The sequence below is a fragment of the Salvia splendens genome, chromosome 20 (genome assembly GCF_004379255.2).
Source record: "Salvia splendens isolate huo1 chromosome 20, SspV2, whole genome shotgun sequence".
Lineage (NCBI taxonomy): Eukaryota > Viridiplantae > Streptophyta > Magnoliopsida > Lamiales > Lamiaceae > Salvia > Salvia splendens.
This window is the reverse complement of record NC_056051.1, coordinates 5054666-5082159: the sequence shown is the minus strand read 5'-3', so window position 1 is coordinate 5082159 and position 27494 is coordinate 5054666. Positions and strand designations below refer to the sequence as shown.

The following is a 27494-nucleotide window of genomic DNA, read 5'->3' as shown; positions in this document are numbered from 1 at the left end:
TTTTTTTTTTCGACGGGGGCTGGGAAATAATTTGGGGGATACGGATGAACGAAGACGGAGGATGAGCTCTGGATGAAAGCACCAGTTGTTACGGACGTTCTCCGTAACGAGGCCGGATGGCTAACTTCTCAGAGAGATAAGGTGATCGAACCTTCGACGTTCTCGAAAGATAGACCACGAATTGCTGATTTTCAGACGTTCTCCGACGAACAACAATTGGGAAACGAAATATGATATTCTTGTTACTCAAGACAAGTTTGTGGAAAATAATATATTCATTGAATGAATAAAATGATAACATCCTATCCCTATTTATAATACTAGAATACTAGCTTAGGGAACAAGAACACAAGATACGAAAAGATACTAGGAATCAAAAGATAACTAAACAAAAGATATGGAAGATAAAATATATCTAAACTAAAGGACTACTCGTATCAGAGTGTGAGTGTGAGGCCTTCGCCGCCTTGGTCCCTGGCGGCCGACGGCGCCCACGGAGGGCCCCCGGCATCGTCTGTCATGCCCTCAACCTCCTGCGTGGCAGCCTCTTGTGCAGCGCTGCCCGAACCGCCCCCCACTAGACGAGTATTGGCCACCCGCCGTGTACTTCGTGCGCTTCGAGGTCGACCCCGAGCTAGACCGCACACCGCTGGCCCACCTTTCCTCTTCTTTTACGGCCTCCCAGACATCGACATGTCTGAATTCTTTGCCGGTGTCGTCGAAGTAGACTCGCAAAGCCGATCTCAGAATTTCGGCTCTCGTGGCTCCGCTTTGGTAATTTGAAGCTTCGTTCTTGTAGATGCCGCAGAATTTTTGACCTCCCTGTCGACTCGGTCAAAGTGAGCGCGGAGCATCTTCAATATGCGGCGGCGGGACCCCTTTGGCTTGATTTCATTGTAGGCGTCGGTGACCTTTTCCCAGAAGCACTTCCGGGATTGTTGATTCCCGATGATGGAATCGTATGAGACGCTGATTCAGGCCTTGTACACCGCCATCGTGTCCTTGTGGTTGTACGGATGCCGGCCTACATCCTCATCCTCCTCGGCCGGCTCCACCTCTTCCTCCACGGCGTCGAATGCCCTGGAGCTTCCACCGCCCCGTCCTCCTTCCGGATGGGGTTCATCGGGATAATCCTCCCGAATTTGGTATAATCCCTGCGAATACCTCGGGGCGGAGGGACGAGCGTATGCATCCACATCAAAATGGGGTAGTTGGTACCCCCGGCGTCGACGAGCCCTGGGTGCCCGGCGTAGACGAACCGGAACCGGAACTATCCAACACGTTGTACATGCCCCCCGTCGCCAAACGCGTTGATGTCCGCCAGAGGCGCCACCGCCAGAGTCTCCGTCGCCGGACATTTCGTGATGTGAGCTTAGATGAAAATTGGAGAGGAAATGGAGATGATTTGGAGGATTTGATGTGTAATTGTGTGTGAAATGAGGATGAAATAGGAATATTTATAGAGTAAAAAAAATATAAAAAAGGAAAAATGGTCGAAAACAGTAATATTACCATTTTCAAAATTTAAATTTTTTATTAAATTCGATTTTTTTAAAAAAATGATTTATTGCGTCAGCGTGGCCACGCCCACTCGCGGGCCGGCGAGTGGGCGTCACGCATGGCGCCGGAGCGCCCCACGACGCGCAAGCGCGTGGCGAGACAGCCCGCGAGACGGGGCTCTGCAACGTGTCTCGCCGCCGTCTCGTCCCGCCGAGACGAGATACGAGCCACCCGCGAGACGCATTGCGGGTGGCCTCGTGAACCAAACACACTACATATTTAATCTTGGGATACAATATTGCAAACCGAACACCCCTAAAACTAGAAGGAACAGAAGAATTAAATAGGTTGGAACCTTTAAGTTGAACTTCATGAAATAATTTGAGCAAGCCATAAACAAAAGGAAGAAAGGATCAACTATAGATACCTGTGAAATGATTGTCCGACAAGTCCAACTTTCTAAGCATGCTTGCATTTCCAATTGTAGGAGAGATGGTTCCACTGAGATTATTGTTGTATAAGTACAAGTTCTCAAGATGCTTGGTGTTCCATATATCTGCTGGAATATGACCTACAAATTATAGAGGGTTCAAATTAGTCACTTCCTATTGCTAGTTTGTTAGTCCCACATGTAATTGATTTTTTATATTTAATATTTTCCGAAATTCAATTGAGAAATGAAGGATCGAACTCCATCCAAATAATATGTTGTAAAATTACTGCATCTTTTTTGCAATTGACTGCATTCACAAAAAAATTAAGTAAACTCGGAGGTGGAGAGTTTTAGTTTTTTCACTACAAAAAAAACGCTAGCTCCAATTATAATTTCAGAGAAAACCGTGCTTTTTCCCATGATACTCTCCATCTCCTGCATGATCAGAATTTCAATTTACACCACGTTCCAAACTGCATGATTTACATCCCATTCTATACTCCCTAATCTGCTCCATAGTTCACAAATTGAGAGGAAACACCCGAGTGAAAGCAGAGAGGTCTGGAGTCGAAAATCAGCAAGGAGGATTCTCAGTTCCATCTCAATTTCAAACCCGACATGTTCGGGAATCGGAACTGGCACCGACCGAGATGATGCGGGGCAAGACGGCGCTAGGGCGCAAACAGAGGAGAGACCGAGGATGACGACAAGCCCTCGATTTGCAGTACGAACAGCAGCAGTCGCGAGAGAGAGTGAGGCAGCGGTGCGGCTGCACTGAGGGCGAGTGTAACGGCGGACAGCCGCTGTGTGAGCAGCGGCATGGCAGGCTGTCCCGGTGGAGCAGCAACGCCCGATCAGCAGCCAAGACGAGCAGCGACGCTAGGAGAAGAGAGCAGCAGCGGCTGACCCGGCAGCGACGACGCCGGCAGCACTTTGACAGCAGCGACGACGCCGGCAGCGGCGGCGAATTGTCAGAGAGAGAGCGAACAGCGATGAACGCCCCCGTGTAGAAGAGCTGTAGAAGAGTGAGAGAGAGAGATGACAGCGTGTGCTTGATTTGAGAAGAGGATTTCTATACCATTCTGGAATTTCACGTAAGGTGAGGAAGATTAAGGGGTTGGGCATTGTTTTATTTAATGTTTGGGCCAGGTGAATTAATCTTAAGTGTTGGGCCTTTTGTTTTAATTAAGGAGATGGATGGGTGACTTGACACACGTTTTTTCGAGAATAGAATGGAGGTGGGCTTTCGAACTAAAGTGTTTTCAAGAGCTTTCGTTTTAATATATCGGTTTGAGCATCATGTTATGTGTGATTGATTTATTATATTTATTCCAATGATGAGGCGAGAAATGTGATCAAAGTGAAAGTGTTGTTGCGCATGTTAGGTGGTGCTATGTGTTGATTTATTGAGTGATATTATAAATTGCTTTGACATACAATGCTTTTCTGAGGTCTCGTCGAATTTACCGATGAACATTGTGATCGTAAATGACTGATAGATGTTTCCGTTGGTGATGTATAATTTTTCTTTTCAAAAATATATTTTTAAATGGCAAAGTTAATTCTCCAACAAGCTAGAACTTGCTATCAGTAAATCGAAAATATGATTTTAACAAAATGTTTATAATTAATTTCCGATACTATCCGTCAGTAAAGTGTAAGCTTTTTTAATCTATGGCTAAAATGCTATTTCTATCTATCCCAATGTAATAGGGATCAAGGTCGGGAAGAAAAGTCCCTAATAATTTATCAACATTTGACCGGACACGAATTTTAAGAAATATAATAGAAAATGAGCTGAAAAAGTTTATGGAATGTGAGTCCTACTTTTATACTCCGTATTAGTTTTATAATTAAATGTAAGTAAGACTGAGTAAGCGGAATGTGTGGTCCATTATAAATAATTATAAAAGTGAAAGATGGCAAATTGTGGGAACAGACAAAAATAAAAATAAGGGACTAATTTTCCAGGAATGAGAGAGTAGTTAACAATGAAATTATAAAAGAAAATAACTTTCATATAAGAATGGTATATATATCTATCCAAAAAAACTCGAGAGGAATTAGCAAATTCAGTGGGATGGAAACAAAAACAAGTGGTTTAAAATGAATTAGCAAACTCATGACGTATAATGTAAATAATGATTTTAGTAAGACGAGGTAGCCTATTAAATTGATTAATATGAGTTAGATAAATGGATAATCGATTTTCTATCAAAACAATGAGGACTAAACTTAACTAATAGCAGGAATTTCGATCGGTTCGATTATCGATTGATCATTTACTCAATCCTACGTCGAATTAAATTACATACGAAATTAAATTTGTAGTGAGGTGAAAACGTTAATGAGAAGTAGCTTAACAATATTTAATTAAAGTGGTGAGGATTGTGAATGAATGGTGGACATGTAAATCGTTGGAAAATCGTTGGAAACAAACAAAAATTTGGGCTCAAATAGAATATAACTTTCTTTAATTCAACTGGGCTAATAAAATAATCAGCCGCTTACACTCTAAAGAATTAATTTGGATGAAAAAGACTTCTCAAATATATAGGCTCAAACAAAGTATTACTCACTCCATTCCCAAAAAGTATGAACTATTTCCTTTTTCGTCCGTCCCTAAAGAGTATGAACTTTCTAATTTTTAAAAAATTCAAACAACATACTACCCCTACACATCATTTTATTGGCAACTTATATCATTACCATTAAAACTTATACCATTATTGATAGAAATCCATGGGCTCCATCCTAAAACCAATTGGTGTTAGGAAGAGGGTCCCATGAGACTTATATACTAGTTTCAGATGTGGGACAGTTATATGTTATATTTTTAATTTCAATTGCCAACACCCTCCCTCAAGCCCTTCAAGGAGAACCTTGGAGGGGTTGGACTTTTTTCTAATCGATTGGACAATCGGCCCAATTTTTTTTCGATCGGTTGGACCACTTGGCCCAAATTTTTAAGTCCAGATATACTGCTGGGTCAGTCATTTTTTTGGTTTCGGCCCAGATATACTGCTGGCTCAGTTAAATTTGACCCACAGTCGGCGACCCGCTCTGATACCATGATAGAAATCCATGGGTTCCATCCTAAAACCAATTGGTGATAGGAGGAGGGGCCCATGAGACTTATATACTAGTTTCAGTTTTCTCTTGACACCGATGTGGGACAGTTATATGTTATATTTTTAGTTTCAATTGCCAACAATTATAATAATGTGGACCACATTCTCCACTAACATTATTTTCACTACCATTTCTCTCTCTTTCTCTTACTTTTTCTCTTATTTATTAAAATCTGTGCTGAACCCTAAGTTCATACTCTTTGAGGACAGGACAGAGGGAGTAGATTTCTTCTTAATCCACCGCGAAAGTCCAAAACTCCTTTAAGCTTTGAAAAGAAACAAAGATTAAATGAATAAAACGAACTTTAGCTTGAAATACATCGTCCTTTCAAGAACAACAACATGATTAAAAAAAGTCGGAATGTTACATTAACAACAACAACAACAACTTTAACTTGTTTTATTTGATGTGGTATTAGGATTTCAGCTTGCAGTTCTATGTTTTTCAGTTCATTCAGCTATATAATTGTCCATGCTCAAAGATGTCATTGAAAACTATATCTGTATTTGGATTTGTTTATTATGAGTTCTATCTATATGAATGTTGCATTGTCTCGTTTTACATCTACACGAGTTCTTTCCACAGGAGGAGTTGAACGATCAGGGAAGTCATAGCGTGCCCCATGAAAACAACTGCCTGCCGTTGTTACTCGTGCAATGTCGATTTCTCCCTCATTTTTAAGTAGAATTATTTGGTGATGCTCATTGATTTTGCTCACCATTTTCTGATGTACTGCCCAAATAAACGCAGGCCTAATTTTAGTGGAATTTAATATCCAATTTGTAGATTGATGTGAATAAAACTAATTAAAATTTAATTTTAATTGTATTAAATTTTTGTCACTGGATGGGCATTAATCATATTTTTTTTACATTTTTTTTAAATTACAGACGGACAAAGTCCGTCACTAATATTTACATAAATCAACGTTCATGCAATAGGTTAATGACATTTTTACTATCAGTACTATGTCAGTACACTTTACTGACGGTCATCATTCGTCATAATATATTTACTGTCAATGTTTATACCTGCAATGATCATTGGTCACTAATCTCGTCACTAAACGTGATTACAAATGGATTTGTCTGGATTACAAATTGGAAGTGGTAATAACATGCAAATAAATATGAGAAAACAACAAAACACATTATTATACATCAAATCTCAACCTTCTTATCTCCTTCTCCTTCTTCTTCTTTGCGGTGCCACATTTCTTCCTCGACTTCTCATCTTTATCCTGTAAAATCTGTAGATCCATTCCACCAACCACTTAGCCTTCCATACCCAATAATCAGACAACCCACAGTCACACCGATTACCAATCCACATCCATACCCGGAAACAACAGCCTGCCAACAGAATCCGTCTAGAATACCATAATCGTGATCATCTTCTTGCAGCATCACTGGAGGCTCAGGCTCAGGCTCAGGCTCTTCACATTTTCGTGTTAACGGAAATCCACATAGTCCAGAATTCCCAACATATGATGTATTGCTAAATGTGGGAAACTGGCCACTCGATTGAGGTATCTTCCCTGAAAGATGATTCATGGAAAGGTTTATCACAGAAAGAAATGTGAGCTTTGTTAACTCTCTTGGAATTTTCCCCTCCAATAGGTTTGAAGACTGGTCCAACGACTCGAGTTCTGTCACATTTCCAAGAGATGCAGGTATACCTCCTGTGAGGCAATTGTGAGACAGATTCAGATATATCAAGGAATTCAAATTTCCTATGGAGTTTGGGATGCTTCCTGAGAATCTGTTGGATGACATGTCGACTGTTGTCAAGGTTATCAAAATTCTCGTATATTCTAGTTCCAAACCTTTCACTGTTAAAGTCAATGAATATCCATAACTAAATGAAAACCATCCTTGATCACCTCGATGATTATCCTGTACATCCATCATCGCTTTGAAATTCCTAATATATCCATGGGGCAGACTGCCAATGAATGCATTACGGGATATATCAAAAACTTGCAGCTTGGGGAATGGAAGACTAGCCTTGGAAATGTGAGAAGAAATGGAACCACTAAAGTTGTTGGATCTCAATATGAGGACGCGGAGATCAGTGAGATTTCCGGTCCAAACTGGAAAGGTGTCTTCTATTCTATTGTTTCCAATTGCAAAGGGATTGGGGAAAAGAACCTGCCAACTTATTACCATTCAAGTTGAGTGACTTAAGCTTACAACCCATTGGAAATGTGGTTGGAATGAATCCTGTGAGTTGATTCTTCGATAAATCGAAAACCTCCAAATTCCTCAAATTTCCAAAGTCGGGAACGGGACCAGTGAATGAGTTACTGCTCAAGTCTATACCAGTAAGCTGAGAAGCATTGGTGATAGAGGTTGGAATTTCACCTGTGAGTGTGAATCTGTTAAAATATAAATCAAGCAATAGAAGATAGAACATCTATAAATTTGTTAAGTTGAAGACAGTAATAATTCAAGTTTGATAAAATAAGGTGGTGTTCGGTTTCCTAGATAAAATAATACCAAGATATAATATAGGATTGAGTTGTGAGATTATTTTAGTTATATGGGGTTAGCTATGACAATTATCCTATGATTATTCATTTGAAATTGAGTTATCTCATGAACCAAACAAATTACATATTTAATCTTTGGATACAATCTTGCAAACCTAACACCCCTAAAACTAGGAGGAACAGAAGAATTAAATAGGTTGGAATTTTAAGTTGAACTTCATCGAAATAATTTGAGGATGCCATAAACAAAAGGAGGGAAGGATCAAGTATAGATACCTGTGAAATGATTGTCCCCCAAGTACAACACTCTAAGCATGCTTGAATTTCCAATTGTAGGAGAGATGGTTCCACTGAGATTGTTGTTGAATAAGTACAAGGTGTCAAGATGTTTGGTGTTCCATATATCTGCTGGAATATGACATACAAATTATAGAGGGTTCAAATTAGTCACTTCCTATTGCTAGTCTGTTAGTCCCACATGTGAGAAATGAAGCATCGAACTCTTCCAAATAATTTGAGGAAATCATAAACAAGAGGAAGGAAGGATCAAGTACAGATACTTGTGAAAAGATTGTCCCCCAAGTACAACACTCTAAGCTTACTTGTAAATATGCAGAAATCGTATGATAAAAGAAAAAAAAAATAATGACGTAGTGGCGAAGCCAGAAATTTTAAAATGAGGACCCAAATTATTGTTAATATTTATAGGATTTTTTCAATATTCGTGACATCGGTAGTTCGAAATAACTAATATTTTCAATACTGTATAATGGATGGAATTTTTTATGATGTTTAAATGTCACCATAGAAAACATCAACTAAAATATAAATAATAACAAATACCCCCTCCATTTTTTAAAAATAGGAACATTTGAAACGGCGCGGGTTTTAATGCACAATTTGGTAAAGTAAGAGAGAGAAAAAAAATTGGTAAAGCATGAGAAATGGAGAGAAAAAAAGTAATGGAATTAATGTTTGTGGATTATGGGGCCATTTTAAGTTGTTAATTGTAGTAGTATTAGTGGTAAATAAATTGATGTATAGGGGTGTAAAGATTTTCTAAAATAGAAGTTTGAAAGATGCTATTTTAAAAGAACGTATTAAAATGAAAAGAGTTGGTATTTTTAAAAAACGAAGGGAGTGCTAGAATACAATGATTATTTTTTATTATTATTAGCATAATGATGGAAGAAAACAGTTACGTGAAGAGAAATTATGTTCCAAGAAAAGTAAAAAGTAAAAAAAGTAAAAAGAAACAAAAATATTCACATTATGCTTGATAAATAGCATGAGGAATGACAAAGTTGCATAAATAAAAAGACATATATTACATATATTATAATAGGTAAGAGGATATTGGACAAGAACCATGTGTCTGACCAACTCGGGATATACATGTTAATTTTTTGTTTACATATATTATACTCCCTCCGTCCCCGAATGAGAGTCGCTAATTTCCTTTTTGGGTCGTCCCCATTAAGAGTCACCCTTTATTTTTACCATAAATGGTAGTAGGTCCCACATTCCACTAACTCACTCCACTCACATTTTATTATAAAACTAATATAAAAAAGTGGGACCCACATTCCACTAACTTTTTCAACTAACTTTTCTTTACATTTCTTAAAACTCGTGCCCGGTCAAACAACGACTCCTATTAGGGGACGGAGGGAGTAATAGTTATGAGGATAATTGAGGGGGGACCTGGCCCCACTGCCTATTAATTCATTGTTCTATTGTAAAATAAGTATAAATTATACTCATATTGGCATTTGCATATATATTGGTTGAATGTGCCCTTCAAATTAGTTCTCAAGTGTATAAAGCATTTTGCTCTTGCTCAGATCATTGGGAGCCTGATATTTGAATTAGTTGAATTTATTGTTATAAGAAACAAATCAAAAATTTACTTTGCAAATTAAACTATATATGAAAGCACATTGACCAAATACAGCATCCATGTGTTCAGGAAAGTTGATATTTACCAGATAAGCTGTTGTTAGAGAGGTCGATGAATTTCAATGAAGAAATGTTGAACACTGAAGATGGAATATTTCCGGTTAGAGAGGAGGCTGGGATACTTAATATCTCGAGCTGTGAAAGATTCCCTATTTCTTTAGGGATCATTCCTGCACATTTGGAAGTAGAAAGATAACATGAGAGGATGGCTTTTAATACAACAGTTTGCGTATGAGCTTTGTTTGATACAACAACCTGGTTTCATCAGATAATCATTTATTTTTTCAAAACCATCATGTAAATCATACTAGCGGGTAACAGAATGACTATCTCAACATGTTTGTTAAAAAAGAACTACTCCCTTCGTCCCAGAAAAGGAGCCCATAGTTGGACTTGACAAGAATTTTTAAAAAACGTAATGTAAAAAAGAGAGGCATATGCATAATACCTCTGAAATCGTTGAAGCCCAGGTACAACTCTCTAAGCATACTCAAACTTCCAATTTCACTTGGGATTTTTCCATTGAAATGATTAACAGATAATTCCAAGTCCTGAAGATGTGTGCATTTCCATATGTTTGGTGGAATTTCTCCATAAAGTTGGTTGGCTGATATATGAAGTACTTCAATATATGGAAGACCGTCGCATATATTACTTGGGATATTTCCAGACAAACTGTTGTTAAAGAGATACACATATTTCAAGGAAGATATGTTGAACAGTGAAGAGGGAATATTTCCCGTCAGAGAGGCGGTTGGTATACTTAACACCTCTAACTGTGAAAGATTCCCTATTTGTTCAGGGATCTTTCCTGCATTTTTACAAGTAGAAAGATATTAGGAAACTCAATCGTCCCATTATGCTTATGAGTAAGTTTAGTTTGAATAGACGTTTATGTGCTTAGCATATGTCTGATACAAATAGCTGATATAATTAAATACTCATTTATTTCTTCTAAAGCATCTCTTCAATCATACTAGCTGGGCATTCGTGCGCTGCAACATGGTCATAAAAAGGGATTCTCAACTCACCATTGTTTCGACCTCCGAATTTATAGGAAAATAATTTATTGAAATATCAAAGAAATCCTAATTTCATAAAAACAGAATTTTATTAGAGATAAACTTACCATATGAACTAATTGTGATTTTTTTAGAGGACGAAGGTGGTAGAATAAATAGACAGTAATAACTTTCAAATCATTTTTTAAAAAGATGTGTTTACCTCTGAAATCGTTCACGCCCAGGTACAACTTTCTAAGCATACTCGAATTTCCAATTTCGCTTGGGATTTTTCCATTGAAATGATTAACAGATAATTCCAAGTCCTGAAGATGTGTGCATTTCCATATGTTTGGTGGAATTTCTCCAGAAAGTTGATTGGTCCAAAGCCTAAGTACTTCAATATTTGGAAGACTGTCGCACATATCACTTGGGATATTTCCAGACAAACTGTTGTTATAGAGGTCCATGAATTTTAATGAAGAAATGTTGAACACTGAAGATGGAATATTTCCGATAAGAGAGGAATCTGGGATGCTTAACACCTCTAACTGTGAAAGATTCCCTATTTCTTCAGGGATATTTCCTGCATTTTTACAAGTAGAAACATATTAGGAAACCAATTGCTTCATCTTCCCATTATGCTTATGAGTAAATTTAGTTTGAATAGGCATTTATGTGCTTAGCATATACTATTCGATAAAAAACTGATTTAGTTATTTATAGAAAAATCAAAGAAATCCTACTTTCTCAAAAATAAAATTTAGTAATATTATCAAATTGATAGCAAAATAATAAAACTCTAGGAATTTAAAAAGAAAAAAAATTAAATGACAAAAGTAAAATAAAATTTGAAGAAACAATAAATTGGCAATTTTGTCATCTGATGGCCTAATTTTATTTTCTGTTAATGCATCTAAAAATGATAACTGCATTTAATTTTAATATAAAAATGATAAAGTAAGATAATTATAAAAAAATAATTAAAATATTATTAGTAAATAAAACTCACTAGAGAGATACTAAAATGGTAAAATGGAAAAATATGATTATTTTTTAAGGATGAAGGTGGTATACAGAATAGACAATATAATTGCTTTCAAATAATTTATCCATTTCAAATTATGGAATAGTAATATAGAAATCAAATGTAGAGGTAGTTAAATAGAGATGCGTTTACCTCTGAAATCGTTAAAGCCCAAGTAGAGCTCTTTAAGAATACTCAAACTTCCAATTTCACTTGGGATTTTTCCATTGAAATGATTGATAGATAATACCAGCTCTTGAAGATGTCTGCATTTCCATATGTTGGGTGAAATTTGTCCAGAAAGTTGGTTGGCCGAAATATCAAGTGCTTCAATATTTGGGAGATTGTCGCACATATCACTCGGTAGCCAACCAGATAAGCTATTATTTCTAATTCTAATTTCTCTAGGGGAAGACACATTGAAAATAGAATATGGTATGGACCCACTCAACTGGTTATAGTTTAAGTTTAATATTTGTAACATCTGGTTCTTGGTATTGTTAGACAAAGATGCAGGAATTGTACCTAAGAAAATGTTGTTGTGCAAATAGAGTTCCTCCAGTTGAGGTAAACTTCCCAACCATGTTGGTATTTCTCCGGTGAATGAATTTGCTCCCACATTCATCACCTTCAAGCGACGCAGTTTAGAGAGCTCAAAGGGTAAGATCCTCGTGAAACGGTTGTAACTGATGTCCAAATATCTTAGAAACGTTAGGTTTCCGAGATGTGGAGAAACAGTTCCAGCAAGATCATAGCCAGAGAGATTGAGAGCGATGACACGGTGGTGTTTGAGGCCACACGACACACCAATCCAATTACAGACTGAAGTATTTTGAGACCAATTGGTGCTCAAGATAGCATAAGGGTTGGAAGTGATGGAGTTTTTTAAAGAAATTAGTGCATTTTTATCAGTGATGATCGAATTCAAGGAGAGGGTAAAGCTACTTAAGAAAAAGACCGAAAGAGCAAATGAGAAGATAGAAGAGCTCATTAATTTGGTAATTGGTTTCATTTGATAGACTGCGTTTTTTATAACATATCTATGCTTTATATATAGTTAGCATTTAGCTTAAATGATTTTTATTTCAGTTCCTTTTAAGGATGAGTCTTCGTCAAAATAATCGTACAAATATACATGTGGGACTATTCGTTCCTTTTGTTTTGCTGTTTAATTTTATTCTCTATGATATTTAGGTAAGTCCTAAATTTGGATTGTTAGAAATTTAATACACTGCCGAAATTTAGGAAAAACAATTGTCTATATACACATTACGTGATTGACGGCGGGGCAGATGTGTTGAAATTTGACAAATTTTCAATTCCCACATCGGTGGGAGTTAATAGTTGGGGGTAAGTTGCCTTATAAAAAACTCCCCCCTCATTTGTAATATATCCCAAATTTGTATTCTCTTCTCCGTCTATATATAAGCGGGCTCTGCAGAGGGTGCTCGGAGACGTAGGCAATTTGGCCGAACTCCGTTATCAAAGTTTCGGGTGTGTTCTTTCTTTATTATTTATTTTGTTTCGCATTTAATTATGGGTTTATTTTCTGTTGGGATATTGTATTCAATATTATTTGCGGGTTTGGTAGTAGTGTTTTGTACGGTTCTTTTGGGTGTTTTTATATTGTGATAATTACACCGACTGATAAATTCTGTTAGGAATCTGGTATTTAAGAGGGACAGTATCCCCGCCAGTCTTTCCAAAGAATTTATTTGGAGAAGTAATTTTATCGAGTAGACCCCATTGGGTTAACTCTGAAATTACTGAATCGGTTCATTTCACTATTTGAGAGAAAATTACCCGGTTTTCTCAACAAGTGGTATCAGAGCCAAAGGTTCGTCCTTGGTTCTGTTTGTTTGTAATATTGAATACTTTATTTTGAGTCTGTAATGGCGGGGAATGATCAAGAAACAAAGGCAAGTTCTTCGTCATCGTGGTCGAGGTTTCCACTATCAAACATGAAATTGACGGTTGAGATATTTGACGGTACCGGCCATTTTGGTATGTGGCAGGGGGAGGTTCTAGACTCTCTTTTCCAGCAAGGTCTTGACATTGCCATTGAAGAAAAGAAACCAGAAGATATAGATGATAAAGATTGGAGTACCATAAATCGGTTAGCTTGTGGAACAATTCGGTCGTGTCAAGAATGAGACTTCTGCACATAGATTGTGGAAGACACTGGAGGACAAATTTCTGAAGAAGAGTGGTCAGAATAAGCTCCTTATGAAGAAAAGGTTGTTCCGATTTGAATACCGACCAGGTACCACTATGAATGAACACATTACTTTGTTTAACCAATTAGTAGCAGACCTGCTAAATTTAGATGTGAAATTTGAGGATGAGGATCTGGCATTGATGTTGTTGTCGTCTCTACCTGATGAATTTGAACATCTGGAGACCACATTACTCCACGGTAAAGAGAATGTGTCTTTAGATACTGTATGTTCTGCTTTGTATAGTCATGAATTGCGAAAGACAGATAAAATGAAAGGCAAAGCAGTTACAGATGAAGCATTAGTTGCAAGAGGTCGTCAACAAGGCCGATCAAAGGAGAGAAGAGGAAGGTCCAAATCGAAAAGGCGAGTTGCCAAAGATGAGTGTGCTTTCTGTTATGAGAAAGGACATTGGAAGAAAGACTGCCCAAAGTTGAAGAAGAAAGAAAGGCTCCGCAAGATGCAAATGTTGCTGAATGCAAAAATGATGCTGAGTCAGATTGTTCTTTGACGGTTTCACCTTCAACATTGCATCCAGACGAGTGGATATTGGATTCAGGTTGCACCTATCATATGTGTCCCATCAGGGAGTGGTTCTTTGATTTCGAAGAACTCAATGGCGGACTTGTTTACATGGGAAACGACAGTCCATGTAAGACAGCCGGGATAGGCTCAATCAAGCTACGGAATCAGGATGGATCCACCAGAATTTTGAAGGATGTGCGGTACGTGCCCCAGTTGAAGAAGAATCTCATCTCATTGGGGGCCTTAGAATCTAAAGGCCTAGTTGTGATGATGCGAGATGGAATTCTTAAAGCAACTTCAGGAGCATTAGTGATGTTGAAAGGCTTAAGGAAGAACAATTTGTATTACTATCAAGGTAGTACAGTTGTTGGGACAGTAGCAACTGCAACTTCGAGTAATAAGAAGGATGCAGACGCGACGAAGCTTTGGCATTTGCGATTGGGACATGTTGGTGAGAGATCATTGCAAATTCTCGCCAAGCAAGGATTATTGAAAGGTACGAAGTCTTGCAAATTAGAGTTTTGCGAGCATTGTGTTCTGGGAAAACATCGAAGAGTGAAATTTGGCACTGCAATCCATAATACGAAGGGAATTCTGGATTACGTGCACTCAGATATGTGGGGACCTGCCAAGACTCCGTCACTTGGAGGTAGACACTATTTTGTCACTTTTGTTGATGATTTTTCCGGGAGAGTTTGGGTGTACACTATGAAGAGCAAAAATGAAGTCCTTGGGATTTTTCTGAAATGGAAAGCTCAAGTTGAAAATCAGATGGGGAGGAAGATCAAGGTTCTCCGATCAAACAACGGTGGAGAATACAAGAGTGATCCTTTCCAAGATGTATGCCAGGAGTGTGGCATAGTTCGGCACTTCACAGTGAGAAATACACCACAGCAGAATGGAGTGTCAGAGCGTATGAATCGAACACTAGTGGAGTAAGTTCGTTGTATGCTGTCTAATGCTGGGCTAGACAGAAAATTTTGGGCTGAGGCCATCACATACGCTCAACACATTGTCAATCGTTTGTCATGTTCTGCCATTGATGGCAAGACTCCTTTAGAGGTATGGTCCGGTAAACCAGCAACTGATTATGATTCTTTGCGTATTTTTGGTTCTATTGCATATTATCATGTGACTGAGTCAAAATTGGATCCACGTGCAAAGAAGGCTTTGTTTATGGGTTTCAGTGCTGGTGTTAAAGGATATCGGTTATGGTGTTTGGAGTCTAAGAAGACGATTGTAAGTAGGGATGTTACCTTTGATGAATCTTCCATGTTGAATAAGGTAAATCCAAATAGTAGTGATACTTCGCAGCAGGTGGAGTATACACCGAAGCAGGTGGAGTTCGAAGAAACAGTTGTGATCCCAACTACGAACACCACAAATGACTCTCCTACGGAAGAAGAAGAGTCAGATGATGAAGAGGTTCCACCCCAAGAACCTTCGCAGCAATCAGAGCCAATTGCAGTTAGGCGAATGAGGCGGGAAAATAAGAAACCTGCTCGATTTGCGGATATGGTAGCATATGCGCTTCCAGTTGTTGATGATGTTCCATGTATCTTTTCGAAAGCTATTGAAAGTTCAGAAAGCGATGGTTGGAAAGGTGCTTTGGAAGAAGAGATGCAATCTCTTCAGAAGAACAAGACGTGGAAGCTGATGCCATTGCCGAAAGGCAAGAAGACAATTGGATGTAAATGGGTTTTTGCAAAGAAAGAGGGATTTCCTGACAAAGATAATGTGCGCTACAAAGCAAGATTGGTAGCTAAAGGCTACGCCCAAAAGGAGGGAATTGATTACAATGAGGTATTTTCTCCTGTTGTTAAACATTCCTCAATTAGAATTTTGTTGGCTTTAGTAGCGCAGTTGAATTTGGAGCTAGCTCAACTTGATGTGAAGACCGCGTTTTTACACGGTGATCTGAAGGAGGAAATCTATATGACCCAACCGGAGGGATTCAAGGTTGCTGGTAAAGAAAATTGGGTTTGCAAGTTGAACAAATCGTTGTACGGATTGAAGCAGTCTTCAAGACAGTGGTACAAACAGTTTGACAAGTTTATGAAGGGTCAGATGTACACAAGAAGCAAATACGAACACTGTGTGTATTTGCACAGACTTCAAGATGGTTCCTACATCTACCTACTCTTATACGTTGATGATATGCTGATAGCATCAAAGAGCCAAGTTGAAGTAGAGAAATTGAAGGCTCAATTGAGTAAAGAGTTCGAGATGAATGATTTGGGGGAAGCCAAGAAGATTCTCGGTATGGAGATTACAAGGGATAGAGAAGGAGGCAAGCTTTGGCTTACACAGAAGCAGTATTTGACCAAAGTACTACAGCGTTTTGGTATAAATGACGATTCCAAACCTGTAAGTACCCCACTTGCTCCTCATTTGAAACTTAGTTCTCAGTTATCTCCAAATACGGAAGATGAGCGAGAATATATGGCGAAGGTTCCCTATGCTAACGCAGTTGGAAGCTTGATGTATGCAATGGTGTGTACAAGACCAGACATTTCACAGGCCGTTGGTACTGTGAGCAGATACATGCATGATCCAGGAAAGGGTCATTGGCAAGCTGTGAAATGGATTCTGCGGTATATCAAAGGTACTGTAGATATTGGTTTGTTGTTTGAGCAGGATACATCACTTGGTCATTTTGCAGTTGGATATTGTGATTCCGACTATGCTGGTGATTTGGATAAGCGAAGATCTACTACCGTCTATTTGTTCACTTTAGCGAGTGTGCCAATTAGTTGGAAGTCTACCTTGCAGTCAACGGTAGCTTTGTCTACGACAGAGGCAGAGTACACGGCCATTACTGAAGCTGTGAAGGAGGCGATTTGGCTTCATGGGTTGCTGAAAGAATTGGGTGTTGGTCAGAAACAACTTGAAGTATATTCTGACAGCCAGAGTGCTATTCATTTAGCAAAGAATCAGGTCTTTCATGCAAGGACGAAGCACATTGATGTTCGCTATCATTTTGTGCGGGAGATTCTCGAAGAAGAGGAAATTGTCATCCGAAAGGTTCCGACTTTGGAGAATCCTGCAGATATGTTGACTAAGGTGGTGACGAGAGCCAAGTTTGAACATTGTTTGGACTTGGTTAATATTCTGCGATTTGGAGCTGGCGCTTGACCGCGCCAATATGAAAGCATCGTGAGTCATTTGTTTAGATGGAGAAGATTTGTGTTCGATGGAATTTGAAATTTTGTCAAGGTGGAGATTTGTTGAAATTTGACAAATTTTCAATTCCCACATCGGTGGGAGTTAATAGTTGGGGGGGTAAGTTGCCTTATAAAAGGAACCCCCCCCCCCTCCTCATTTGTAATATATCCCAAATTTGTATTCTCTTCTCCGTCTATATATAAGCGGGCTCTGCAGAGGGTGCTCGGAGACGTAGGCAATTTGGCCGAACTCCGTTATCAAAGTTTCGGGTGTGTTCTTTCTTTATTATTTATTTTGTTCCGCATTTAATTCTGGGTTTATTTTCTGTTGGGATATTGTATTCAATATTATTTGCGGGTTTGGTAGTAGTGTTTTGTACAGTTCTTTTGGGTGTTTTTATATTGTGATAATTACACCGACTGATAAATTCTGTTAGGAATCTGGTATTTAAGAGGGACAGTATCCCCGCCAGTCTTTCCAAAGAATTTATTTGGAGAAGTAATTTTATCGAGTAGACCCCATTGGGTTAACTCTGAAATTACTGAATCGGTTCATTTCACTATTTGAGAGAAAATTACCCGGTTTTCTCAACAAGATGAGATCAACACAATTCTTCAAATAGAGTTGGGTGGGGGAGCATTAGGGTGCCACCATAGTTAGAGTGACAATGTACCACCAACATCGTGCTGCCACGTGCACACTATCCTGCAATATTATCCAGCAATATCATAGTAGGCGTTTTAGATGGATTTCTATATATTGCATGATAGTACCACGTGGATTGCAGTGTAGATTGTTGAGTATTGCATTATTGTCTATGATGCGAAATAACCGTATACAAAACCAATCTGTCTATATATATATAATGCAGCTGAAACATTATATGCCTATACTGCAACTATTACTATTATGCAATCTGTAAACGCCTACTAAATGAATATTGTTGGATACACCCCTAATATTGCTGGATAACGTGCTACGTGGCAGTACGAGATTGGTGGTACGTTGTCACTTTAAGAAGGGTTGTCATCTTAGTACAGTTCGAGTATGGTGTAAATTAATTAATTTAATATCACATCTCGTTGTAGGCTTCTAGCTTAAATTACGAATGTAAATACGTGTGAAGTCTTTGATAAAAAATTTAGACTGAGAAGCTGTTTTAAATGATCATGAAATCAAGTACCTGGAAACTCATTATTCTCGAGACGATTGAACATTAACCGTATGTTAAGTCTGATTATTATCTTGAATTTTAAAATGATGTTTAAATTTTATAACTAGATTTGAGCTTGTAAGGATTTTATAAATGGTGTCCTGTTTGCACGTGTTTGCAAATGTGAAACGCAAGACAATGGATTGGAGAGCATTGGTTGTGTTTCATTAAACAAATGTGTTTCTTCAACTTGATCATTGTGGTCCCAAATGTAAAATGTGGTTTTGAATTTAGAGTACTCTTCACACTAAATTTTATAATTGATCACATAAAATGCCAATAAAATCAGTCACCCAATTACAAACTAAACTAATGTATCGTATAACCATTTGTGATTGATTAGAAAAGATTGATTGTTTGAGCATGTTTGTCAATGGCAAAAATTAAAAATTGGCACGGCTAAGTGTAAAAATGCTAATTAAATTTAATTGTTTGTGCTAAATAATCAGGAAATTAAATTCTCAGCCTTTACAAAGATTTATTATCATAACGAAATAACTAATCGGAGGATCAATAATTAATTTATTCTGAAAACTAATCACATTGGAATTAGTTCGATAAGCCTAATACTCCAATTATCTAAGAAAACCCCTCATATTTATTAATTATAGTCCAACCTCAGAATAACCTTTACATATCATAAATGGCTCAACTTTCAATTTGGAGCCCAAAAGCTCATTTATTTGACTTAGTCATACAAATCCTTCTCTGATTCAAGAATTTACTTTTGGGCTTATTAGGCTTCTCCAAGTGGACTTCATAAAAATGAGTTGGGCTCAAGAGTGTCTTAATTCACTTTATTAATTTGTTAGGCCCAACTATATACATACTTAATTTCTTAGATTTCATTACTTTAGTTTAGACTCATGCCTTGTACAACATTCCATTTGCACATATCATCCTTTGAGGAATTCACATCATTTGATATTTCGGATACTTTTATTCGACTATTTAAAACACGAAACGAACTTGACTTCTTTGATAACATTCAGCTAAATGTTTGGCATTCTTTTGAAAATAACTAAAAAAGAAATCAGGGTGTTACAACAATGTTCTATTCTATTTTTGTTTTCTCTCTTCTAATTATTCAACCTCAAGTAACAATATTATTTGTAGTGTATGGAGGGAGTATTTCATAACGAGATTGAAAGAGCAAATTAAAAGATAGAATTCTCCATTGCTACATAAAAAATAGAGTCTTTTGAAAAGGAAAAAATAGAAATGAATAATTTGGGGAATAATATGGAAAAAGGTGAAATATCTGTTTTATTAGCTTGACATGGAGTACTACTACTAAATAGCATCAATAACTGATATGGTAGAAGAATATCACATGATTTTGTATTGGAAAATTGGGGTAAATTGTGGACTGTTTTAATTGGAAAATAGCATCAATAACTAATTTAATTTTTCATAAATCTTAGAACCGGAGAACCGTTTAAGCACCCCTATATTTCATAGCTTCATCTATGAAGTTAATCTTGAAATCAACATACAAGTTAAATTTGCACTTGGTTTTTCATATTGCAATGTGAAATTTGAGTGTGCTATTGGAAAGCACTCACCTATGTGGTACATCAACCTTCTGTTATAAACCCAACCTTTTAGATAACATTGGAGTGCTAGCATATCGGAACTCTACCGAACAGAAATGTTAGCCAACAATGCAGTTCCAACAAACGAAGCTAAAATATATCATTTTATTGCTTTTAGGGCTTTATTTTAATTTTCATAGTTTCTTTTTATTTTCTTTTGAGTTCAAGGGACTCTCTTCGTTCAATAATGGAAGAATCATTTCATTTTCTGTATTCATTTTGAAAAACACATTTTCATAGTGGAATTGATTTCGGTTGGATGGACTGATGAACGCTATAACGGAAGTCATAGCGTTCCCCATGACAACAACAACTGCCGTTGTGCACTGTCGATTTCTCCCTCACTTGTAAGTAGAATTTCGAAATTTTAACATTTTGAGCCCAAGTTTAGGAATATTAAACACAAATAATACTCTAGGGTTATATGAATTTACAACATAAATTGGAAGTGGTAATAACATGCAAATAAATATGAGAAAACAACAAAACACATTATTATACATCAAATCTCAACCTTCTTATCTCCTTCTCCTTCTTCTTCTTTGCGGTGCCACATTTCTTCCTCGACTTCTCATCTTTATCCTGTAAAATCTGTAGATCCATTCCACCAACCACTTAGGCCTTCCATACCCAATAATCAGACAACCCACAGTCACACCGATTACCAATCCACATCCATACCCGGAAACAACAGCCTGCCAACAGAATCCGTCTAGAATACCATAATCGTGATCATCTTCTTGCAGCATCACTGGAGGCTCAGGCTCAGGCTCAGGCTCTTCACATTTTCGTGTTAACGGAAATCCACATAGTCCAGAATTCCCAACATATGATGTATTGCTAAATGTGGGAAACTGGCCACTCGATTGAGGTATCTTCCCTGAAAGATGATTCATGGAAAGGTTTATCACAGAAAGAAATGTGAGCTTTGTTAGCTCTCTTGGAATTTTCCCCTCCAATCGGTTTGAAGACATGTCTAACGACTCGAGTTCTCTCACATTTCCAAGAGATGCAGGTATACCTCCTGTGAGGCAATTGTGAGACAGATTCAGATATATCAAGGAATTCAAATTTCCTATGGAGTTTGGGATGCTTCCTGAGAATCTGTTGGATGACATGTCGACTGTTGTCAAGGTTATCAAAATTTTCGTATATTCTAGTTCCAAACATTTCACCGTTAAAGTCAATGAATATCCATAAATAAAAAAAAAAACCATCCTTGATCTCCTCGATGATTATCCTGTACATCCATCATCGCTTTGAAATTCCTAATATATCCATGGGGCAGACTGCCAATGAATGCATTACGGGATATATCAAAAACTTGCAGCTTGGGGAATGGAAGACTAGCCTTGGAAGTGTGAGAAGAAATGGTACCACTAAAGTTGTTGGATCTCAATATGAGGACGCGGAGATCAGTGAGATTTCCGGTCCAAACTGGAAAGGTGTCTTGTATTCTATTGTTTCCAATATCGAGAACTTGCAGACTTGGACAATTGGAAAGGGATTGGGGAAACGATCCTGCCAACTTATTACCATTCAAGTTGAGTGACTTAAGCTTACAACCCATTGGAAATGTGGTTGGAATGAATCCTGTGAGTTGATTCTTCGATAAATCGAAAACCTCCAAATTCCTCAAATTTCCAATTTCAGGAGGAATAATACCTCTGATGCTGCAGTTAGATGCTGAAAAGCTGGAAACAGAAGTAGAGAAGTTTCCAATGGAAGCCAGATGGATACCTTTCATCATCGGATTGTTACTAATATCCAAGAACGTCAAATTGCGGCAGTTTGTTAGAGAAGATAGAAATCCCAATTCTCGATACGCCGATTCTACTCCAGTGAGATTATTTTCGCTGAGGTGAAGGACTTGCAGCTGTCTTAGATTACCAAAGTCGGGAACGGGACCAGTGAATGAGTTACTGCTCAAGTATATAAGAGTAAGCTGAGAAGCATTGGTGATAGAGGTTGGAATTTCACCTGTGAGTGTGAGTGTGAGTCTGTTAAAATATAAATCAAGCAATAAGAGATTGACTACCAGAAAACTAAGAGGCATGAAGATAGAACATCTATAAATTTGATAAGTTGAAGACAATAATAGCGAGTTTTGTGCCTAAATTTCACTATTTAGTGACGGAATTATCCGTCACTAAATAGCGAGTTTTTTTGTAGTGTTTTAGTGTTAATTTATAAACGAATTCAGTGATTTTACATACTAACGATAATGAGAACTTTTTGTATAGTGAGAACATGAAGCTTTTTCATTCAATGGTAGTGGCATCACTTTATTGGAAGAATGTATGTAAATGCTGATTCGAATATGGTAGACAACGTAATTTATATATTTTTTTAAGTTCAGTTTTATCCTCTATACGTCAAATTCAAAGTAATCTCTATGACTTACACCAACAAACTCTTTTTAAATTCATGTTTTATAAAATAACATTCATATTTAAAAAATTTAAAATTTGTTGGCCCAGCCTTATACCTTTGCACTAACCATATATAATTAGAGACATATTATTGGAATGATATACATACCTGTCAACTTGTTAGCATTTAGATCTAACTCTCTAAGTACTCTCAATCTCCCGATTTCACGCGAGACGTTTCCACTGAAATTGTTGAAAGATAATGCTAACTCCTCGAGATGTGTGCATTTCCATATATTTGGCGGAATCAGCCCTTCAAGTTGGTTGCTAAAGAGTGACAATATTTTGATGTTGGGCATATTGTTGCACATATCACTTGGGAGCAAACCTGATTATCTATTGTCATATAGGCCCAACTCTGTCAACGAATAAATGTTGAAGATTGAAGATGGAATATCTCCTGTTAGAGAAGCGCTTGCAATGTTTAATATGTCTAGTCTTGAAAGATTTCCCATTTCAGCTGGAATTCCTCCTGAAATTATTAAATGAACATAAGAAGAAGGCTTACACAAATAATTTGTAAAGTGTAGATCATGCTCAATTTCGCATACAAATTACAATTTTTCAATGATTGCAATAGAATCATGCTCAAGATAGCTCAGTCTTCCAATTTCACGCGGGATGTTTCCACTGAAATTGTTGTAGGATAATGCTAACACCTCAAGATGCTTGCATTTCCATATACTTGGTGGAATCTTCCCTTCAAGTCAGTTACGAGGGAGTGATAGTATTTTTATGTTGGGAATGTTGTTGCTAATATCATTTGGAAGACAACCTGATAGGCTATTATTCCTAATTCTAATTTCAATAATGGAAGATAAATTGAAAATACCATGTGGTATGGACCCATTCAACTGATTACTGTTCAAGTATAACATTTGTAGCTTAGAATTGTTAGACAAAGATACAGGAATTGTACCGAAGAAATTGTTGTTGAACAAATAGAGTTTCTCTAATTGAGGTAAACTGCCCAACCATGTTGGTATTTCTCCGGTGATTGAATTTGCTCCCACATTCATCACCTTCAAACGACGCAGTTTAGAAAGTTCAAAGGGTAAGATCCCGTGAAACTGTTGGAACTGATATCCTTATATCTGAGAAACGAAAGGTTTCCAAGATGTGGAGTAACAGTGTCGTAGCCCGAGAGATTTAGAGACGTGACACGGAGGTGTTTGAGGCCGCTCGACACACCAATCCAATCACAGACTGATGTGTTTTGAGACCAATTGGTTCCCAAGATAGCATAAGGGTCGGAAGTGATGGAGTTTTTGAAGGAAATAAGTGCACTCTTATCAGTGGAGATAGAATTCAAGGAAAGGGTAAAACTACTTAAGAAAATGATCGAAAGAGCAAAGGAAAAAGTCAAATTCTCCATTAGTTTGCTTCTTCGCTGCTTCGTTTCTTTTGATAGGCTGCTTATTTATAGGTTTCATGGAATCTGACAGGGTCCTCGATCTTGGGCGAAATTTGCTAAATCGAGGAAAAATCATGGTGTAATAGGAATAATAATTTATTTTAATTGCAATTTCTTTCAATTCCTTTTAATTTATGAGGATTCAATTTATTTGAATTTTGGACGATGAAATATTTGTCCATATGTACATGTGAAACATTGAATGTGTCGCATCTTTTTTGAAGACTCTTCAGTACATAGCTCTTTACTTGCACATGATTTATAAAAATTTAATCATTTATTTTGTTAAACAAAGATTTTTGTAAAAGTAAATAATACTCTCTAAGATTTTTGTAGCACATTACGTGATCGACGGGGCAGATGAGATCAACTCAAATCTTCAAAAATGGTATGGTGTGAATTACTTATAATTTAATATCACATCTCCACTTTCCACTAACTCTTTATGCTCACATTTTATTATAAAACTAATACTATCTCTGTCCCATAAAAATATGGGCGGATAAGATGATACGAGAATTAAGATAAAATTGGTAAAGTAAGAGAGATGAGGAGATTTGTATGGTAAAGTAAGATAGATGAGGAGAATGATAGTTAAAGGTAGAGTTAGTGGATAGTGAGACGTACATTATTAAATTGATATAACTTTCCAAAAATGGAATACACGTATTTTTGTGGGATGAACGAAAATGGAAAGTGCACATATTTTTATGGGACGCAGGGAGCATATAAATGTGGGACTATCATTCCACTAACTTTTTCAACTCACTTTTCTCTACATTTCTTAAAACTTGTGCCGAACCAACTTGGACAATATTTCATGGAAGGAGGGAGTACTATCTAATAAACTTTGGAATAGCTTCATAAACAAATGAAAATAAATCTTAGATTATCATAATCTGTATAGACTATATTGTATTACGTGATCAACGGGGTGATCGACACAGGTCGTCACCGTCAAACTTCTATTTTTGTTTTGAAATTATGCAAACAAATCTATCAAATGATATTCTAAGAACAAATACCTATCAAATTTGATAAAACTAATACATTATTTCAGTTACATTTAATAGACTTAATCAAAAAAATATAACGACTCTATAAATTGAACTGTTATTCACTTTGAATAACAGACACAAACCTAATAAGCAAATTACTAGTATATATTTTCGTTAAGATATGATGTTTGATATTTTTATCTTTATATTTTTTAAAGTTTGGGTAGTGATAAATTAACAAAAAATGTATATACAAAATTGGACATTTTGGGTATTTTACCTTCACAATAGTTAATACATTACATATTTACCCTTTTATAACTATTTAGGGAAGGTTCAGTTTCTAAGTTTAATAACTGCACATTTAGGAAAGATAATTCATTCTATTATAAAGCCACATAATTATAGCTAAATCAAAATTAAAAAGATAACTTTACCACGTTCTTCACCATGCATTTTTATAAATATTGGGTAAGTATTTGAAGAATATTAAATTTCTTCTATTTTCTCAACACTCAATAAAATCTAATGAATAAATTGGCATATAAAATGTTAGTAGTCATTAGAAAAAGTCACATAATTATAGAAATGCTTTATTATTAAATTTTTTTTTTTCATATATTAGGTTCTTTTACTGTCACAACATTGATGATTTATATTCTATGATAATTTGAAATAAAAATTAACAAGAAATAATCAAACAAGTTATGAAAAAATAATACAAATGACAAAAAAGCTAGATACTAAAAGTATAAAATGATCAAATATAAATTTCTTTTAAAAGATATATTGTACTTTATTAAATTATATAGTACTAGTAATTATTGTACAATTAGTACTTTAATTATGTAATGTGTTAATTAGTATTACCATAAATAATTCATACTCTATATCAATGATACTTTACTGAACTAATAGAGTTAAAAATATCCAACATTAAATAGAACTAAATTAAAGGGTGATTTGTATATACAATTGTTGTTAATTTATCTTTTCTCGTTTTTAAATTATTCACATGGGTCAAATCGTCTATATAAAGAAATCTATACAAGTCTATATTTGGTTTTTTTTTCCAAAATATATTTCAGCCGTCCGGAAGAATAGTCAATATTTGGAAAAAAATTAGATTTTTGTCATCCACATGGGTAAAGCGTTAACTTCATTTTATATTTTATATTGGTAAAGAAACTTAAATTTTTAACGGTTGTAACATTAATCACTTTACTTATTGGTCAAGACACACACTAGTGTGTTCATTTCTAATCATAAAAATATTTTGTTTCATATTTAACGTTTGCATAAAAAATTAATGATCAGATATGTTTTGACCATATTATGATTAAATATTATTATAATTAATCATATTAAAGTCCGAATTGATCTTATACATTTTACAAAAATTCTACACATTATATACATAAATGTGTTAGATTCCGATTCTAGATAATATGTTTTGATCAATATTTAACATAATCGAATTATAATATAATTGATTATTGCATTTCGTAAATATGTAAAAATGATATTCGTGTCTTTGTCAACGGTGACTATTCTTCCGGAGGGATGAAATAAATTTTGGAATATATATTGTGTGATTTGTATCACATCTTTTTCCAATATAAATTTGGAACCTAATGCTTGCTAGGATAATAATATCCACCTTTTTATGTGTGGTAGGATAGCAAGACTGAGGGAGTATCATTTTCTTAAATTTCTTGCCCAAAAGAAATCCATCACTTAAAGCGGGATGGAGAGTGCATACGATATGCCCAGACTTGCGACAACACGTGGACGAGAATAAGTGTTAACCTTGTTTTTCAATGAATTAAAAACTAATAAATTATACTAGTGTATGTAGAGTTTGACCCCGGTTCGACTCTCTATATACTACTTCAGAGAAAGACTTGACAGAGAAAACTCGAGAAAATAAACTTGAATTAAACCTAACCGAAAGGCTCGATTGTGAAATTAACTTGCTGGTCATGGTAAGATTCGGTGCTGTGATCCATTACTTGGCCACATCATCTTTCCACCGTGCGCGCACGGGCCTTGTTGTTACATATTTTGGACGTGCGTGGGCAGGTGTGCGTGGGCTTCTATGGATACTTGGACTTCGACATGGTCATTCTTGGCTGGTCCTCGGGTCCGTATGAATCACTATAATTTTGGTCCAAGTCGTTCCATCTTTCATTCTAAGTCTATTTCAGCTCATTACAAGTTAAATATTTTGAGGTTGAATGATAAAAATAAACAATTTTCTGATTGTGAAGACGTGTCTATATATACATTACGTGATCAACGGGCCAAATGAGGCTGTGGGTCATCGTCGACTCAAGTCTTCAAACACTTTTTTTTTATGTTAAAACATGAAAATAGAAATCTGACATTAAATG

General features: G+C 36.5%; 3 protein-coding genes across 3 annotated transcripts; all 3 read right to left on the bottom strand.

The window, feature by feature from the left end:
- Positions 1–6300: 6300 nt before the first annotated feature.
- Positions 6301–12534, bottom strand: LOC121781331 (receptor-like protein 52). The gene is made up of 7 exons (XM_042179077.1): positions 11697–12534; positions 10740–11102; positions 9964–10326; positions 9542–9685; positions 7833–7964; positions 7319–7428; positions 6301–7230 (listed from the first exon to the last, which is right to left on the bottom strand). Exons 1-7 carry the CDS (start codon positions 12532–12534, stop codon positions 6301–6303), a joined length of 2880 nt encoding a protein of 959 aa, XP_042035011.1.
- Positions 12535–20752: 8218 nt separating this feature from the next.
- Positions 20753–21375, bottom strand: LOC121781329 (receptor-like protein 9DC3). Its single transcript, XM_042179076.1, has 2 exons — positions 20923–21375; positions 20753–20848 (listed from the first exon to the last, which is right to left on the bottom strand). Exons 1-2 carry the CDS (start codon positions 21373–21375, stop codon positions 20753–20755), a joined length of 549 nt encoding a protein of 182 aa, XP_042035010.1.
- LOC121782287 (receptor-like protein 52) lies at positions 20791–24091 on the bottom strand. Its single transcript, XM_042180051.1, has 3 exons — positions 23609–24091; positions 22799–23161; positions 20791–22237 (listed from the first exon to the last, which is right to left on the bottom strand). The coding sequence occupies exons 2-3, from the start codon at positions 22998–23000 to the stop codon at positions 21441–21443; spliced, it is 999 nt and encodes a 332-aa protein (XP_042035985.1). The 5' UTR covers positions 23001–23161; positions 23609–24091; the 3' UTR covers positions 20791–21440.
- Positions 24092–27494: the final 3403 nt, after the last annotated feature.